General features: G+C 36.8%; 1 protein-coding gene across 1 annotated transcript in view; it reads left to right on the plus strand.

The window, feature by feature from the left end:
- Positions 1-17,096, plus strand: part of ATP13A5 (ATPase 13A5) — a 99,592-nt gene that overhangs the window by 3,299 nt on the left and 79,197 nt on the right. Inside the window, exons 2-5 of the mRNA XM_032482036.1 lie at positions 13,147-13,320; positions 14,177-14,323; positions 14,540-14,610; positions 14,716-14,796. Of these exons, the coding sequence (XP_032337927.1) occupies positions 13,147-13,320; positions 14,177-14,323; positions 14,540-14,610; positions 14,716-14,796 (473 nt within the window). The remainder of the gene's footprint in view (positions 1-13,146; positions 13,321-14,176; positions 14,324-14,539; positions 14,611-14,715; positions 14,797-17,096) is intronic.

Raw genomic sequence — 17,096 nt, forward strand, 5'->3', positions numbered from 1 at the left:
CTCTGTTTCACGTGTATCCATGGAAGCCTTCCTCGTGTGTGTGTGTGTGCGCATGTGTGCGTGCAGATTCCTTCGTGACTACTGCTCCATGGAACCACCATAGGAAAGGCTGGGATGTTCTCAATGAATGTTTGGTATCATTTTAGCCTTATTATTACTCCTCTAGGAGAAAAAAAGTCATTATATCTCACCTCTGCCAGGCAAACTATGTGCACCATGGCCTCTGTTTCAGGATCCTCTCTGGACACACTTGCATTTACTTTCTGGAGATGGTCTTGATTCTGCCCCTGAGACAGGAGAGCTGCTTTGTTCACATCAGTTGCCAAGTCCAATCATTCCGTCCGTGCACCGCCTCTGCACAGATACCCACCAAGCTAGTGTAAAATTACAAGTGGGAGCAGCCCCAGAAGGCACGGTGGCTGCTGGGTGTGCAGGACACGGGTCCGATGGGAGGGCACTTCCCTTCGTGGTAACTTTTTCCTGGGAAACAGTGCAGGAGCTCTGGACTTCAGACAGCAGATCCTAGTCAAGGCTGCCCTGCTGACCGTGTGGCTATGGACAAATTTTTGGACCTGGCTAGTTGCCTGAGAATGACATCACTGGCCCCTCTGACTCACAAAGTTCACGAGGGTCACATAAGAAATGGGGAAAGTGCTATGAAAACGTAAAGGGTCAATTTACATGGAGTCAGGAGTTGTGCCCTTTAAAAATGAATATTAATATCGATGTGCAGTGAGATTGATGTTGACGCTATTGCCATTGTCTCTGAGGAAACCTGGGGAGGGGTAACTTTTTGAGGTCTACCATTCCAAAAGCAGGGTCTGAAGAGCTGGTAAGAAAAATCAGGAATTTTGAACATCTGAATTCTTTTAAACACTGTCATGTACTCCTCATTTTCCATGAAAGGACAAACAAAACAAACCAAAACTCAAGGGACTAAAACTGAAAATTTAAAAGTGAGCCTTATTGTCTCTTTCCTGTGTTTAGTCACTATTTAAATTAACGGCTTGGATGAAGGCAAGTTTATCTAATCCTCAACTGATACCTCACCATGAGGGAGAGAGAACAATATAAGTGACAGGATCCAGATTCAAAAAGTTTTCTAGGCTGGATTGTAGAGGAGAAATTGGCAAAATGGAGTGTAACAGGCCTCAGTATTGAGTTTTTAAGTTATTATCAAAAGACAAAATGAGGTTTTCAAAGACTTGGTCTTAGTAGCTATGCATGAAAAAGTGCTTTATTTTGTAACTGGATTTTAGTTGCCATATATATGATATAACCATAAAAAATTAGTCCTTAGATATCTTGTTAAAGTCTGTTCTGCAGAAGAGAAGAAATAAGTTATAATTTATATAAGAACTGTTTAAACTATAATTTATATAAAAACTGTTTAAACTATATAAGAATCATTTAAAAGACATTGGGAATAGTCCCCCAAAGATCAGTTATGGTAGTTACATTCCAGTAGTTGAGAGGCTGATGTGGAGAGCAGAGTAGAAGTTGGCAGAGCTCAGCCTGATTTATTTTCCTTATGAAAGCCCTTCCAAACATCTGTGGTGGTAGAATCGTAACATAACCCCTCTCCGATGAGCTTTGCCTTTGTACAGTCCCCTCCGGTCGAGTGTGGGCAGCACTCAGAAATATAATGAGCTTTATAATTCCTGTAATTGGGTTATGTTGCATGGCAAAAAGGGATTTACAAATAATAGATGCTGGAGAGGGTGTGGAGGAAAGGGAACCCTCCTATTCTGTTGGTGTGGATGTAAATTGGTGCAGCTGCTGTGGAAAACAGTATAGAGGTTCCTTAAAAAACAAAAAGTAGAGCTACCATATGATCCAGCAATCCTTTTCCTGGGTATATATCCCTAAAAGATGAAAACTCTAATTCAAAAATATATATGCACCCCAATGTTCATAGCAGCAATATTTACAACCCAAGTGCCCATCAACAGATGACCGGCTTAAGAAGATGCGGTGTGTGTATATATATAATATATGAATATATAATAATAGTAATATATTATATATTATAGTAATATATTACTATAATAATATTAATAATACATATAATATATATATTACTCAGCCGTGGAAAAGAATGAAACATTGTCATTTGCAGCAACATGATTGGACCTAGAGAATATTATACTAAATGAAATAAGCCAGACTGAGAAAGACAAATATTATATGATATCACTTATATGTGGAATCCAAAAAAATAATACAAATGAATCTGTATACAAAACAGAAACAGACTCACAGACAGAAAACAAACTTACAGTTACCAAAGGGGGAGAAGGAGGGAGGGACAAATTAAGAGTATAGGATTAACAGATCTAACTACTATACATAAAATAGATAAGCAACAAGGATTTACTGTATAGCACAGGGAATTATATTCAAGATCTTGCAATAACGTATAATAAAATATAATCTGAAAAAAATAACTGAATCACTTTTCTGTACATCTGAAACTAACACAGTATTGTAAATCAACTATACTTCAATTTAAAAAAAAAAAAGGGAGAGTATCTGGATGGTCCTGACCTAATCAGGTGAGCCCAGGAAAGAAACTGGGCCCTTCCTGAAGTCATAGAGATTCAAAGCATGAGAGGGATTTGATGCCAGGGAGGTTTTCTATTGCATCTTTGAAGACAGATGTTTCAGTGTGGCAAGGAGCTCTAAGTGTTCTCTAAGACCTGAGAACTGAGAGTAGCTTCTGGCTGACACCCAGCAAGATAATGGGGACTTCTGTTTTAAAATTACAAGCAACTGAATCCTGCCAACAACAACGTGATCTTGAAAGAGATCTTTGATCTCCAGAAGGAGCACAGCCCAAACAACACCTCATTTTTTTCTTGCAAGGCATTGAGCGGAGGACCCAGCTAACCAGACCTAACCCACGGGAACTGTGAGACAGTAAATCTGGGTTATTTCAAGCCACCTATTATGCAGCAATAGAAAACGAATACACCATCACAGCTGTCCAGCAAGCAAAGGTGCAGCCCTGGCAGGTAGTAAGCAGCCTATCTTAAGCAGACAATAGATGCTCATCTGTGAAGGATGGTATACAGCTATTTTTCCCAAGAGAGAAATTTGAACCAAATTATTCCTGAGACACCCCTGCTGTTTAGCAATGCTCTTATTCTACAGATAACTTTTAACAGAACATGCCATGTTGTCCCATGCCTTTGATGTAGGGCAAATTTTGGTTCCAGAAATGGTCCTGCTAATCAGCCCACGCCTCTCATTACCTTTAGATGTACACTTAATGCTCTCTTGCCATTAGCCTCATCAAACAAAGGTCCTTGGTTGCACTTTTACTTCCAGGAAGACCACGTGGTAGCACTTTTGCTGTAGTGATGCTAGCTGACTTTATGGGCATGCGTACAGGTGAGAGTAACAAGATGTTCATCTCTTTGGTACTGGGCTCTGATTCACACTTCTAAAGAGTGGATGGCCAACAAAATCCTACTGCATAGCACAGGGAACTATATAAAGTGTCTTGTAATAATCTATAATAAAAAATATGAAAAAGAATATGTGTATATGTGAACCACTATGCTGTATACCAGAAACTAACACAACAGAGTAAATTGACTATAGGTTAATAACAAAGAGTGAATGGCCTTTCTTACTCCAGAAAGAAAGCATTAGAGGAACATTTAATAGGTTAAACTATTTCCATAATTATTTTGAACTTCTTCAAGATTCACTTTCTTTGATCTACAAATAATGATAACATAAAAATTATTAATAATAATACTTATTTCAAAAAGTAATCATGTCTATTTCATAGGCTTGTTGTGAGGATTAAATGGCAGCTAAGTAAACGTCCGGAAAGGATCATTCTTATTGTCAAATGTAGACAAAAGTGAAAGGACTCAAGACATTTTATCCTTACTCAAAAGGCACTGCATGACATGAATGTGGGGCAAAATATGGGGAACTATAATTAACAGTGCTTGGCAGCTAGTGATAACTAACACAAATCACTGCATGTGGCCAAACCAAACTAGCAATAGACAACTGAGGGACAATAACCAATAACATGATTCATTACCTAGAGACAATATTATCCTAGCATTAAAGAAAAGAACCTTGAAACATGGCAGAGTTCAAGATAAGAGAGCTGAGCTTTAAGAATGTCCTCCCATTTAACACATAAAAGAACACAATTTGGCATGTCCAGATAAAGACAACAAAGCGGAGATTGTGAATAATGAATAGAAACTCGGTGCAGGAATTGTTGTTAAAAAAAAAAAAGAAGATAAAACATGATGAATTCTAGCTTCATAAAAGAACATAGAGATATTATCTCCTTGGCCATGATTCAATGGACTAAAAGTCTGAGGCCTACACAGAAAAAGCTAACTTACTCTAAGTCTGTTGGAACATTCTCACTAGAAGAAGAGCCTGACAGGTCACAGCAAAAAACTGGTGTTGCCACCCACAGAAGAGAACTGCAGTCCTGAGAGTTATTTAGGTTGTGTCCTGGTTGAGTAAAGAAGTTTGTTAACTTTGTGCTGTAAGAATCTCGTTTGAATAAGTGAAAGCGTTATGAACTGCAACCCACAAGCCCTGTTCCAAAACATTTGAATCAGCACTTTACACGGTATGCAAAGTAGTGGGTATGCAACAAATATTTCAGATGGAGAAACACACGTATAGTGAACATAAGAATGAGAGTATTTACAAAGACTCAAAAATACCTGGTCACAAGACCTGTGGTTCATAAATGCTAGTGCTCCAGACATGATAAAAATTCTGGAAAAAGACAAGGAGACCCCAAGGGATGGTTCCATAAGACTAAGAGGATCCCGCCAAAAGCAATTTGGAGAAGAAAAACCATGTTTAGGTGAAGCTGCACCCTGTATTTCTCCTTTCCTGAGGAATATGGCCATTCTTAGTTCTGTCTCTGATGGCAGCTGTCAGAACTACCTCTAAAGAAAAGAAAAAAAATGATTTTAAAAGGGTCCTTTAAGTGCTAGTACTTCATGTATATTTTCATTTAATCCCTATGAGTTAGTCACTCAGATACCCATTTACAGCTGAGGAAATTGAGGCTCGGTTAAGTAACATACAAAAGGTCACATTATAAGCAACAGAAGGAGGATGCTCTATCACACTGTTTACCTCCTATAGAAGTGAAGGATGATTGTACTGGCTCGTGTGTGTGTGCACTGGTGTGTGTAGTTGCTACATCTAGTTAATTTTGTAATCAATTTGGTGTTTATCTTAAAGCCTTTCTCCCTTCCTCAAAAGACTAGGAATAGACTTACCATATGACCCAATAAGCCCACTCCTGGGCATATATCCAGAAGGAACCCTAATCCAAAAAGACACCAGCACCCCAATGTTCACAGCAGCACTATTTACAACAGCCAAGTCATGGAAACAGCCTAAATGTCCACTGACAGATGACTGGATAAAGAAGCTGTAGTATATTTACACAATGGAATACTATTCAGCCATAAAAATGACAACATAACGCCATTTGCAGCAACATGGATGTCCCTGGGGAACGTTATTCTGAGTGAAGTAAGCCAGAAGGAGAAAGAAAAATACCCTATTATATCACTCAGATGTGGAATCTAGGAAAGAAGAAGACGAAGAAGAAGAAGAAGAAGAAGAAGAAGAGAGGAAGAAGAAGGAAGAAGAAGAAGAAGAAGAAGAAGAAGAAGAAGAAGACAGAGAAGAAGAGAAGAAGAAGAAGAGAGGAAAGAGAAGAGGAGAATGAGCTCCTCGCCGCCTCCTCCTCTTACGTTCCTGCTCTCCTTCTCCCTCAGGGACCGGCCCACCTCTCCCCTCCGTCTACCTCCTGACCTCTCTCCTCCCCTGCCCCAGGCATACGACCGGCCTCCTCGCCTGCATCTTCCCCCTCTGACTCCCAGCCTCCCACAGAGGAGAAGAAAGAGAAGAAGGAGAAGAAGACAAATGAACTTAAATATAAAACAGAAACAAACTCATAGACATAGAATACTAACTTGTGGTTGCCAGGGGGGAGGAGGGGTGGGAAGGGACAGACTGGGAGTCCGAAATTTATAGATACTGACATATATATAGATAAACAAGTTTATATTGTATAGCACAGGGAATATATACAAGATCTTGTGGTAGCTCATAGTGAAAAAGAATGTGGAATGAATACATGTGTATTCACGTATGACTGAAAAATTGTGCTCTACACCGGAAATTGACACAGCATTGTAAACTGACTATAACTCAATAAAATAAAAATAAAAAATTTAAATAAATAAGTAAATATATAAATAAATAGATAAATATAAAAAAAAAAAAAGGCTTTCTCCTAGTTTCATGTATTACAAAGTGAGCAGTTTCTTTTTGGCCTGCATTTGACTTCAATTTTGACAATTTGTGCTCTATGGGAAAGCAAAAATTCCATTTAAGCCACTGGATCAATCACTTTTAGAAACACAACTTATGATTTTGGCAAATAACATTTAGTTCTGAATATTGCCTGTGGTCAAAACATTTCACAGTGAGTACAATGGAACTAGTCACTTTTAATCTACTGAAATTTTGTTGATCTGTAAATTACCCAAGCTAGTATTTACTCTCAACAGAGATGGAATGTTCAGAATGTTTCAGGAACAGTGTTAAATGCTTTGTATGCATTAACTCTTCAGCTTTTCACAATCCTAGAAATAGTTAATGTTATTACTCCCATTTATGAAGGAGGAAATTGAGTCATCAGAAGTAAAGTGGATCACCCAAGGTCATGTATCTGGTCAAGTTGTAAAGGCACAATCTGAACTTGGTTTTCTCATGCCATATCCCCAGCTTTTAACTGTGACATCAGACTACTTTCATTGCATTTTACAACCAGCCACATTTTTCACATGAGGAATCTAAATTTCAGTGAATGAAATCCTTTACCCAGATCACATTAACTTGTAAGTGATGGAGCAAGAAACAGAAGTGGGAGCTTCTAGGAGGCAACGGGGTGGTGTATAAAGAACAGAGGCTCTGCAGACAATCCTGGATAGGCTTCTAAATTGTGACCTTAGGCAATGACCTCTGTCAAAAGATACACATATTTCAATTACTCCTAATCCAAGCTACTTCTGTAATCTGCGCCTAGGAAAAAGACCATTAAGAATGTGCTACTGCTCCTGGTATCTGGAATACAGAATTCTAGTGGGGAACAAAAAAGTGAGGGAATATCACTGCTTTGAGACTCAGGTCCATGTGAAGATGGACACAACCTCTGTGCTATTCAACTCCACTAATAGGTGGCAGATCTGGGGTCCTCACCCCATGGAACACTGCCCGTTTCCCTGGCCAACCATGATTCAGTAAATTGCAACTCCAAACTGAAATAATCACCGCTTTCCTCCTCTGACTGAATTTGTTACCAAACCACCCGCTAACACTGACTGGGGGCTTCCTTTGTGCTCAACACCTTACACTTCTTGTTCAGTATTCACAACTATTCTTCCCGAGGTGTGCTGTTAATATCCCCTAAGTACAGAGATGGAAACTGAGACTTACAGAAGCTAAACCCTAAATAGGTGGCAAAACTTACTTTACTGCAAGGAGTCACATATAATGGGTTCAAGATTCTGAACCCATTATCTTTACAAGACCTCTGGATTCTATTCATCTTCCTCTTAGGGCACACATATTGTTCCAGGCTCCCTCCACTACCCTGCATTTCTTAGTGGATTTTACCAGAAGTGAATCAATATTTAGAAGAAATCTGAGTGACTTTTACGGCATCAGAAGAATAATCATTTAGAACAATTAAACTATACTTGAGGTTAATTGTTCAAAATGGAAACGTGACAAATTCAAAATCACATAAACATTGGCAAGCAGATTGGGAGTAGATTGAAAGGATGCCAGATAAAGTAGAGATTTGATTCCTTTAGCTGAAACCTCAAATCCCATATCTAGCTGCATAAACTCTGGGAAAACTAAGAAATGATAGAAAGGAATTTTATCAAGTTTTATGAGGCCAGTTTATCAAGTAAGCAAACACATTGCTTCTACTCATCTCTGCTCTTGGAGCTACACATTTCTGAAAGTTACTCTGACATTTACAAGTTCTTTAATATCTATCCATCATCTATCTCTCTATCTGTCTGTCATTTATCCATCTACTATCTATCTACTTACCTATTTTTTAACAGATAAGGAAGAAAACTGTTGATATTTTGATTGAGCTGTCCCCAGCCACAAACGGCATCTTTCACAGAAATTTATCTTGGTTATTAGGAATGTGGTTTCATCTCTGCTCCAGTGTATGTCAGCACTTCCCAATCATCCACACTAGGAGGCAGCTACTGTTTTCCCATTTCACCAAACTGCCTATTTCCCATATAAATCCCTTCTTTTTTTCTCATAGAAATCCCTTTCTTTTTTCATTCCTTTCTCAAATTTTGCTGCCATCATCTCTTTCTCAATGCAATCCTATTAAAGTAATTAAGGTAACTTCCACCTGCTTGGAACAGTGTCTAATAAAAACAATTCACATATATAAATACAGTGGTCTCAGTAAAAGTGCACTGTTCTTAAGTGTACTTCAATGACTTCTATCACCAGTTAGTTAAATGGGATTGCTAATGACTAATCCTCAAACTGAATATACTTCTCCATTTATTTAGATCTTTGCTCTCAGCAATAATATGTAGTTTTTAACTTAGAGGTCTTTCACAATTTTGTTAGAACTATTACAAGGTAATTGATTTTTTTTCCTTTGATGGTACTTATTACAAATAATATTTAACTTTATTCTCTAATTGTTCATTACCAGTACATACAAATACAGCTCATTTTTCTATATTGACTGTATATGTAGAAATCCATATATTTTCTATATTGATCCAGCAGCCTTGATAAATTCACTTATTAATTCTAATAATTTGTACATTCTTTTGACTTTATGTACATAATCACATTGTCTGCTCATAAAGAGAGTTTTACTTCTTTTCCCCCAACTTTATTGAGATATAATTGACATAACATTTTGTAAGTTTAAGATATACAACATGTTGACTAGATATACTTGAATATTGTAAAATGATTACCACCATAGTGTTAGCTAAATCCTCCAACACCTCATGTAATTACTTTTTTTGTATGTGTGGTGAGAATATTTAAGACCCACTCACTTATCAACTTGCAAGTATATAATATAGTATTGTTACTTTTCATTTTCCAATTATTTTAAACTTTATTTCTTGTTCTTGCCTTATTACACTGGTTAAGACTTCTGGTACTACAGTGGATATTAGTGGTGATTGTTGATAATCTTATTTTGCTTGTGATCTCAAGAGGGGAGTTGTTCAATATTTCATCATTAAGCATGATGCTAGCTGAATGATGTTCCTATCTATCACTAGTTTGCTGAAAGGTTTCTTTCTTTTTTTAAAAAAAAATGTATTGGTGTTCAGTTTTATGAAAGTTTCTCTGTATCTACTGAGATCACCTTATGATTTGCCTCCTGAATGTTAACATACCAAAATGCAATGATTTACATTGATTGATTTTCAAATCTTTGTAATCCTAGAATAAACTCCATTTAGTAATAATGCATTGCCTTTTTCATATATCACTGATTTGGTTAAATAGTGTATTTCAAGATTATTCCATCCATGTTTCTGACAGATCTTAGCCTATAATTTTCCTTTCCTGTAACATACCTATCAGACTTTGGTATCTGAATGTGCTGGCCTCGTAAAGCTCATTGGGAGCATTCCCACCTCCTCTATTTTTAAAAGAGTTTGTGAAAGATTGATATCACTTCTACCTTAAATATTTGAAAAGATTCACAAGCCATTTGAGCTTGAAGTTTTGTTTTATTTTTGTTTTTGTTTTTTTGTAGAAAGGCTTTTAGTTACACATTAATTTTCTTTAATAACCATAAAAACATTCAGATTTATTTGAGCTTATCAATTTTATTAACCTTTCAGAGTAAAAATTTGGCATTATTGAGTTTCTCTATGGTACGTCTGCTTTCTATTTCATTCATTTGTTTTCTTTATTATTTCCTTCCTTATGTGTTAAAATCTCTAATGAGAGTGAATTTAAGTTCTATCAATTTTTCTTTATAAATTTTGAAATCATGTTTATAGGTGCACAAAAATTTAAGATTGTTACATCTCTCTGTTGAGTGGATCTTTTAGCTTATGAAATGTCTTTCTTTTTCTCATAATACTTCTTTCCTTAAAGTCTGTTTTGTCTGATATTAATATAGCTATGCTGATTTTCTTTCATTAGTCTTCGCATGCTGTATTTCCCCCTTCTTTATCCTTTTAATCTCTCTGCTTCTTTGTATTTATATAAGGTGTGTCTCTTGTATAGAGCATATAGTGGACCTTCTTTTATTATCGAGTCTGACAATCTTTGCTTTGAATCATAGAATTAGGGCTATTTACATTTAAAATAATTACTGATATTGAGTGAAAGTTTATAATGTTATTTGTTTTCCATCTATTCTGTCTATTCTTTGTTCTTTTCTTCACTTTACACTATATAGTATAATGTCCCATAGCGTCCACATTGACTTCATACATTTTGTTTTTAATGGCTGCACAATAGCCCATTGTTTTGACTCACATCTTATTGAACCATTAGCTATTATTTATTTCTTCTAATAACTTCACTATTACAGATAATGCTGCACTGAATATCTTTATATACATCACTTTCCACTTTCTGTATTATTTCCTTAGGTTATATTTTTGAGTATGGAATTACTGATTCAAGGGATAGAAATATCTTTATAACTCTAAATACAATTTGTCCCCTTATTTTCCCCAAAGAATTACTCCAATTTATAAGGTTATTAGCAGTAGGTAGCTATAGTAATTTCTTTGCAGTCATGATAGCATTGTGAGTTCCTTTTTTAATAAAAAAAAATTGTTGTATGGAAAAGAACAGAAGGGGAACCAGAATTATGATTACCAATGTCATTGCTGTGTGTAAGTAAACAGAAAAATGGGAAATCATTTACAAACATTCTCATTTCAGCTACAAGCCAGACTAAAATTCCAAACCATTCTGTTTCTATTTTGCATACACTTGGGCTTTGGCAATAAGCCTTTGTAAATAACTTAGGAAGATAATGCATATTAATGACATAATATGTGAACTGGCATATACTTTTTATTTAAGTCTAATAAATCTGTAATTCACAAATAAAACCAAAACAGGTTTACAAAACTAGAGGAAAGATATGAAGAGAGAAAGGAGATCCAACTGAAAATATGCTTAAAATCACACTGAACATGTTTCTAAGTTACATTTAAATCTTATCATGAGTAATCTCCAAACAGAGTGGCTGCATCACTAAACTTAATGATCATTTTTTTCCCCAGGTGATAGTGCTGAGGAACAGTGGGAAGGAACTCTTAACATTGTAATTATTTTGCTGAGCACTGAAGGGACATCATCTCATTTGAGCACAAGTAACCCTGGAAGGCACATATTTCTAATCAGTAGAAGAGTAAATTGGGATTCTCTAGACGTGAAATGATTTGCCTAAGGTCACATAGTTGATAACTAGCAGAGTGGTGACTCAAACGTATGTCTTTGCTTCTTAAGCCTGTGAACTTTTCAATACGTTTAAGGATTACTTTCAACAACTGTTAATTAAAATCTTGATCTACCACAGAGTTCTTTATTAGAAAATACTAATGAAAATGATCACATTGAAGATCAAAAAAATTTTCCATAGAACTAAGCCAAGAGATTTATTATTACATGATCTAAACTGGCATAAAGTTCAGGCAGATTCCATCACTTAAAGTGTTATAGAAACTCAGTAAAAACCTCTATCCTTAGGGTATATTTTTGAGTGTGGAATTACTGATTCAAAGGGTAGAGTAACAATGTCATTCATATTCAGGAGCCCTCTGGGTCATCTAAATACTACTAAAACTCCTATTTTTGACATTTAAAAAGCAATACTATGAATTTATTTCATTGTAGAGGATGGAAACTATAAATTAGATTTAATTAAGCAAATTGCCTATTTGTCTTCCCCTAAAACCACATCCACATCTCAAGTCTTAACTCATAACAAATGTTAACTAATCTATTATTAGAACTGGAAATATTTTCAGCAGGTAAATCTCAGGGTAAATACCTATAAGTTGTCTTTTGAAAGTCTTTCATGCCCACAGATAATCTCTTAATTTATATCATCCTACTGTGTTAGAAAATAGTACACTTACACTTTCAGTCCTTCTCAATCATATATTATAAAACAAATCTGAATTTGAATAAAGGAAGATATGTAAGTATGTACTCAGCCATAAAAAAGAAAACAATGCCATTTGCTGCAACATGGATGGACCTGGAGATCATCATTCTAAGTGAAGTAAGCCGGGAAGAGAAACAAAAATACCTTCTGATATCATTCATATGTGGACTCTAAAAAAAAAGGAAGAAAAAGAAGCAAATGAAGCTTATCTATAAAACAGAAACAGACTCACAGACATAGAAAATAAACTTCTGGTTACCGGGGGTACAACGGGTGGGTAGGGATAAATTGAGAACTGTAGATTTGCAAATACTAACTACTATATATAAAATAGGTAAACAACAAATTTCTTTTGTATAGCACAGGGGACTATATTCAGTATCGTGTAGTAACCTATAATGAAAAAGAATATGAAAATGAATATATGTATTTAATGTCTGATTGAAACACTATGCTGTACACCAGAAATGGACACAACATTGTAAACTGACTATACTTCAATTTAAAAAAAGATATATAAGTATGGATCATATCAGTCATAATTTTATCTTCCTCCAGGAAATTCATATTAATAATTTTTTAAAAACCTCATATCTAAGGTAAATCTGGTCCAAAACATGAGGTATTTTATAGAAATCTGAGGTGATGCTTACCAGTATTTAGAACCAGATAAGTCTGCCCACTCCTTGCTCCTGCTGTCTGACGTTTTAGTCCCACATGTCAGGGTAGCAAAATAGGTCCTTCCTTGTTTTTTTATGCTATCAGCTGACAGCTGTAAGCAATCAATTTGATTCAACCAGCCAAAACCAGATTTCTCCACCAGCTAACACCCCTGCCTCTAAAGTTTGTGTCTTGGAACAAAACGATGTGTTTATGTGGGGGGAAAAAAGAGTGATCTTTTATTTAATCTCCAGGAGGTGTTTGGTTACCAGACCAGAAATCTACGCAGAGCCCTCTGCCTCCTAACCTCTGTGCTGACGTGTGGAGCCCTTCTGCTGGTGTTCTACTGGAAGCCCCAGTGGAGGGTGTGGGCCTCCTGCATCCCGTGCCCCTTGCAAGAAGCAGACACTGTTTTGCTAAGGACAACGGTGCGTACCCTTCTGTGTCACATCTGTGCCACACCTTGTGACTGGCCAGCATTCCAGAGTGGATCTCCCTCTATTTGAGAGTTTCCTGGGGGGAAGGTATAGCTCAGTGGTAGAGGATGTGCTTAGCATGCATCAAGTCCTGGGTTCAATCCCCAGTACCTCCATTAAAAAATAAATATTAAAATAAATATTTAAATAAACCTAATTATCCTCCCCTCCAAAAAAAAAAAAAAAGAAAAAGAGTTTCCCTGTCTCCAAATAAAACATGGGGAAAACCATCTCTGCTATCTATTTCCCATCTCTTACTTCGACCCAGGAACGAAGGACAGTTCCTCCACGTCAGCCTGGAGAAATTTCTACCCTGACAGGCTAATTGTGAGCGCTCTTCGCCATTACCCGAGCAGGGGTGTCAGTGTTATAGCTCTTAAAGACACAACACGGGAATGTTTGTTCAAATTTTCCAAAAATATGTATTTTGAGGGAAATTACATATTTTAAACATCTAGATGTCATTTTAAGATAGCCAGAAACTCTTCTGGTTTCAAACTTTCTCGCAAAGTGTATCTTTCTCCTTATTCCCTAGTACAGGGGTTCTCAAATTTTAGTGCAAATCAGAATTACCTGGCGGGCTCCTTAAAACACAGACTGCTGGCCCCACCCCAGAATGTGTGATTCAGTAGGTTTAGGGTGAGGCTGAGAATCTGCATTTCCAGAAAGTTCCGAGAGAATGTTGACGCTGCTTTCTTGTAGCCCAAACTTCGGGAACCACTGGTCTAGCACTTGGTAGGTACTTGGTTGACTGAGGGCTTTATTGAATAACACTGGAGAATATCATGGGCTGGACTGTCTTCTCTAGGATGAATTTCAAAGATATACAAGGAAGAAGGTAATCTGCCTCTACTTATCCATGCTGAAGTTCCCTATAAGCAAGAACCCAGAGGAACCCGTGGTGGCTGACTGCCACTCTGTCATAAACCAAGCCGTATTAAAGCCAGAATTAAAAGTAAGTGATTTTAAGAGTGCAATGTTATGGCATGTCTTTGCTAAAAATAATAATAATAATAATATTTATTAAATGGAAGTTCTGAAAATCTGGGAATTACAGCCTTGTCTCAAGGAAAGTGAGAGCCACGTGGGGACCTGGATTAAACAACCCTCACCTCCCCTGATGGGCTTTACTCTGTGAGTGACATCTGTTCTATTGCATTTGTAATTGCAGCTGCGTTGTATCCAAGTGCAGAAAATCAGGTATGTTTGGGACAACTTGGAGAAGAGGTTTCAGAAAGTTGGGTAAGTCTGAGTTTTTTCTCAGTGCTCATCGGGATATAAGGGAAGAACAGCGATTGGTTGAGTAGCATGAACTGAAGTGCGGTTCCTGTCCTGACCACATCCTAGGTTGCTCGAAGATAGCAACTCCTGCCATGACATCCATCATACGTTTGGGCTGGGTCTGACTAGTGAAGAACAAGAGGTCAGGTAGGTTTTTGTGGTACCCCCCGAGAAAACTCCGCCAGCAGAACTGAAATTTCAAATAGCTTATGATCAGTGAATTGTTGACATAATGCTTCATCAACTTCAATAACCCCAGTTCATTTACCAGCGTCAGAGAGATAGTCTTAAATTATTCTCATCTTAGACAAGCTTATTAAAAAGAAAAGAGTAAAAAAATGCAATCAAATTACATTGGATATTTTCTCTCAGGACTGTAGAGCAGTATTCTCTGTGTTGTCTTTTTTCTTTCCTTAAAAAGATCTTGAGTCATTTCATAAACAGGCAGCATCTTAATTCTCTAAATCCTTGGAGAGACAGAAAGACAATATAATGGCTGCATCTTACTACGGAGAACCAGCCCTGGAGATGAGAATTTTGTCTGTTCAGTTAATTGTGTTATTCACCACTGTATTTACAGCACCTAGAACAGTGCCCAATTCATGGTAGAAACTCAATAGATATTTGTGGAAGGAATGAATAAATAAATGCACTCATTGATCTGTTAACTAAACTCCTCAAATATTCCAGGCATTTTGCAAGGCGGTAGGGAGCTAAGGATAAATAAGACTTAGTCATCATCCCAGAGACATTGACTGGCTAGTGGGAAAGACAGGACAAGGGTAAGTGGTACAGTTGTGAGAACTGTAGATGCACACAGATTAGGGAGTAATAGTGAAATAGTAGCACTGGAAATAGACTACTCAGTTAACTCACGTGATCTAGAGTCCCTGCTTCTGTCATCTATAAGTTTGAAATGATAAATCCTAGTGAGTCTGCCAAGTCAACCATCGCAAGACTTCCCAAGAATCTTATTAATCACCTTCATCTCTTGCCCAATTTAGGACAAGAAGAAGGATCTGCCTGACCTTCTTCACAGTTAGTGAAAAATACAAATTCTCAAGCTAAGAAGCAATCTGGTACTTAAAAGACAGGCTCTTGGGTCCTATTCCATAATTCTGATTTAGTGGGTAGAAACTAGGGGGAGTGGTGAGAGAAGAAATTCTGCATTTTTAGCAAACACCCCCGTGATCTGTATTCACACCAAGCCTGAGAGTTACTGATCTGTTATTGTTTTCAAGTTTTCCCTCTGAACAGTATGAAAAATGAACCAGGCATCTAGACGATGACAGTATTACAAAATGCCTTAGAAATGGTATCATTATATAAGATTTCAGGATGCAATGCTTAATACATTGAAACAGAAAAAGTTTTCAAAGTCATTAAAAACATATTGGTTTAATAACATTAAGCACAAGACATTGAAAGGATTGATTGATTTAGGAAATAGAGTTGATAAATGTATCAGAGTAGGTAGTACTCTGCCTAGGAAACCATTTCCACAGGAAAGATTTCCCATCAGTGTAGCCACCTCATGTTTGTTCTTATATCTCAAGTGCCAAGCTTTAATAAGCATCATACATAATTAAATTTAGATCCGGTCCACACAATAAAGAACTTGACAATCTAATAAGCAAGACAAAGGGTATAGTTTCCCAAATATGAAGAATAGAGGGGATAATCTACTTAGAAACATAAAGTCATGTTTTATTTTCTGAGTTTTTCTATTTGGAGAGTAAAGAGAGTAAGTAGAATGTGGAACATCTGCCCCCTGCACCCAGTCTTCCTCCTTGTTTTTTAGTGGAAGACTGAAGACTTTTTTCAAAAATTTAATGTGATTGATTAGTTGGTTGAGTAATATCTTACCAATTTCCTCAATGAATTTAAGCTTGCTGGCATGAAAAGCAAGGACCCAATATAAGAAATAAAGAAAGGGAAATACATAAAAAAACCTCTAATTATGAAAAGCCACAAGAGTCTAAATATATCCTCTTTTAGGCTTCCTAGCAGCCGAAGAGAAAATGCACAGACGTATGTAATTCTCATTTTTCTGTTGCAAAAAGCAAATTAAGGCATCAAGAGTGATAACTTGTCCCTTAAATCACCAGAGGGCATCAGGAAGAAAGCAGGCAAATTATTCCAGAGGTTCCCTGCCACATAATATTTGTCTTTCTCTTTCTGGCTTACTTCACTTAAAATGACAATATCCAGGATCATCCATTTTGCTGCAAATGGCATTATTTCGTTCTTTTTTATGGCTGAATAGTATTCCATTGTGTGTATATATGTGTGTGTGTGTGTGTATCACAACTTCTTTATCCAGTGATTTGCTGATGAACATTTAGGTTGCTTCCATGTCTGGCTATTGTATATAGTGCTACCAAGAATATTGGGGTGCATGTGTCTTTTTGAATTAGAGTTCCCTCCAGATATATACTAAGAAGTGG

The sequence above is a fragment of the Camelus ferus genome, chromosome 1 (genome assembly GCF_009834535.1).
Source record: "Camelus ferus isolate YT-003-E chromosome 1, BCGSAC_Cfer_1.0, whole genome shotgun sequence".
Lineage (NCBI taxonomy): Eukaryota > Metazoa > Chordata > Mammalia > Artiodactyla > Camelidae > Camelus > Camelus ferus.